This window comes from Rhea americana, unplaced genomic scaffold (assembly GCF_003343005.1).
Source record: "Rhea americana isolate MKP2758 unplaced genomic scaffold, rheAme1 scaffold_204, whole genome shotgun sequence".
NCBI lineage: Eukaryota > Metazoa > Chordata > Aves > Rheiformes > Rheidae > Rhea > Rhea americana.
In genome coordinates, this window is record NW_028186195.1 from 399,656 (window position 1) to 400,748 (window position 1,093).

The following is a 1,093-nucleotide window of genomic DNA, read 5'->3' on the forward strand; positions in this document are numbered from 1 at the left end:
GGCGGCGGGCGCGCGCAGCGTGCCGGGAGGAGGGGACGCGCCTCCGCGCCCGACGCCTGCAGCCCAGGGGCCAGCGGGCGGTTGGGGACGGGCACAGGCGCCTCGGCAGCGGCCGCATACTCACACGACTTTCAGAGAGGGGAGTTCGTCGAAGACGCCTGGCTGGAGGCTGGAGAAAATGTTCCCCGACATGTTCCTGCAAGACAGCAAAGCAAGGCGGCGTGGAGCGGCCGGGGACCCGCGGGGAGAGGCGTCGCAGCTCTGCAAACCCGGGCGCCCCGCCGTGCCCGGGGGTCCCAGCGCCCTGCCGCATACGGCCAGAGCCCGGCTCAGCCCGGCCGCCGAGGGGACCCCGGGAGTCCCGGCCCCGACGGGCCCGGTTGTGCCCACGGCAGAGGCCGCGGCGGCCTTCGGCTCGCGCGGAGCAGCAGGACGCATCTCAGCGGCCGCGAAGGAGCTCCTGCACAGGCGCGGCGGCGGCGGGGGGCAGCCCGCGCTCGTCTCCCAGCCCGCGCGCGGCTACTTACAGCCTGACGAGGTTGGAGAGCCCCTGGAAGACGCTGGCGCTCAGGCAGCCGATGCGGTTGTTGGAGAGGTCCCTGCGGAGCAAGCAGAGGGGCCGTGGGCGCGGGGGCCGCCGCGGCCCCCGGCGCGCCGCGCGGGGCTGCCCCGGCACTTACAGCCGCCTCAGTTCGGGGAGGCCGAGGAAGGCGCCCGGCTGCACCGTGCTGATGAGGTTGTTCTTCAGGTCCCTGCGGGGAGACGCACAGGCGCTGAGCGTGCAGAGCAGGGCAGCCCGGCCCCGGCGGGACCCCCGCCCCGGGACGGGGAGCATGCAGGAAGGTGCCCCGATCCCCCAGAGCCCKGCCCGGGCTCCCGTCCCTCCCCGCCAGCGCCGCGCGGCGCCCCGCGGGACCCTCGTTAGCAGCTTTCCGTCCCATTTCCCTCTCATTATCTCTCCAAGGGGAAGCGGGGAAAGCACTCGGCTCCCTGCTGGCGGAGGGGACACGGCGGGGACACGGGCCCCCGGCGCGCTGCGTCCCTCCGCTCTGCCGGCGCTGCACCGCGGCCCGAGCCGGGCAAGGCCTGCGGG

The 1,093-nt window shown here is 75.5% G+C and overlaps 1 protein-coding gene across 1 annotated transcript; it reads right to left on the reverse strand.

Annotated features, from left to right (window-relative positions):
- Nucleotides 1–31: 31 nt before the first annotated feature.
- LOC146596265 (uncharacterized) lies at nt 32–853 on the reverse strand. The gene is made up of 3 exons (XM_085304187.1): nt 681–853; nt 528–599; nt 32–196 (listed from the first exon to the last, which is right to left on the reverse strand). The coding sequence occupies exons 1-3, from the start codon at nt 833–835 to the stop codon at nt 121–123; spliced, it is 303 nt and encodes a 100-aa protein (XP_085160313.1). The 5' UTR covers nt 836–853; the 3' UTR covers nt 32–120.
- Between the last annotated feature and the right edge of the window lie 240 nt (nt 854–1,093).

What these genes read in the sequence shown, in the direction of transcription:
- LOC146596265 (XM_085304187.1), bottom strand. Translation starts at nt 835, where the DNA reads ATGCTCCCCGTCCCGGGGCGGGGGTCCCGCCGGGGCCGGGCTGCCCTG. An exon ending in CTCCCCGAACTGAGGCGGCT is followed by an intron (nt 600 to 680) that starts GTAAGTGCCGGG and finishes CTTGCTCCGCAG; the next exon opens with GGACCTCTCCAACAACCGCA. An exon ending in CTCTCCAACCTCGTCAGGCT is followed by an intron (nt 197 to 527) that starts GTAAGTAGCCGC and finishes GCTGTCTTGCAG; the next exon opens with GAACATGTCGGGGAACATTT.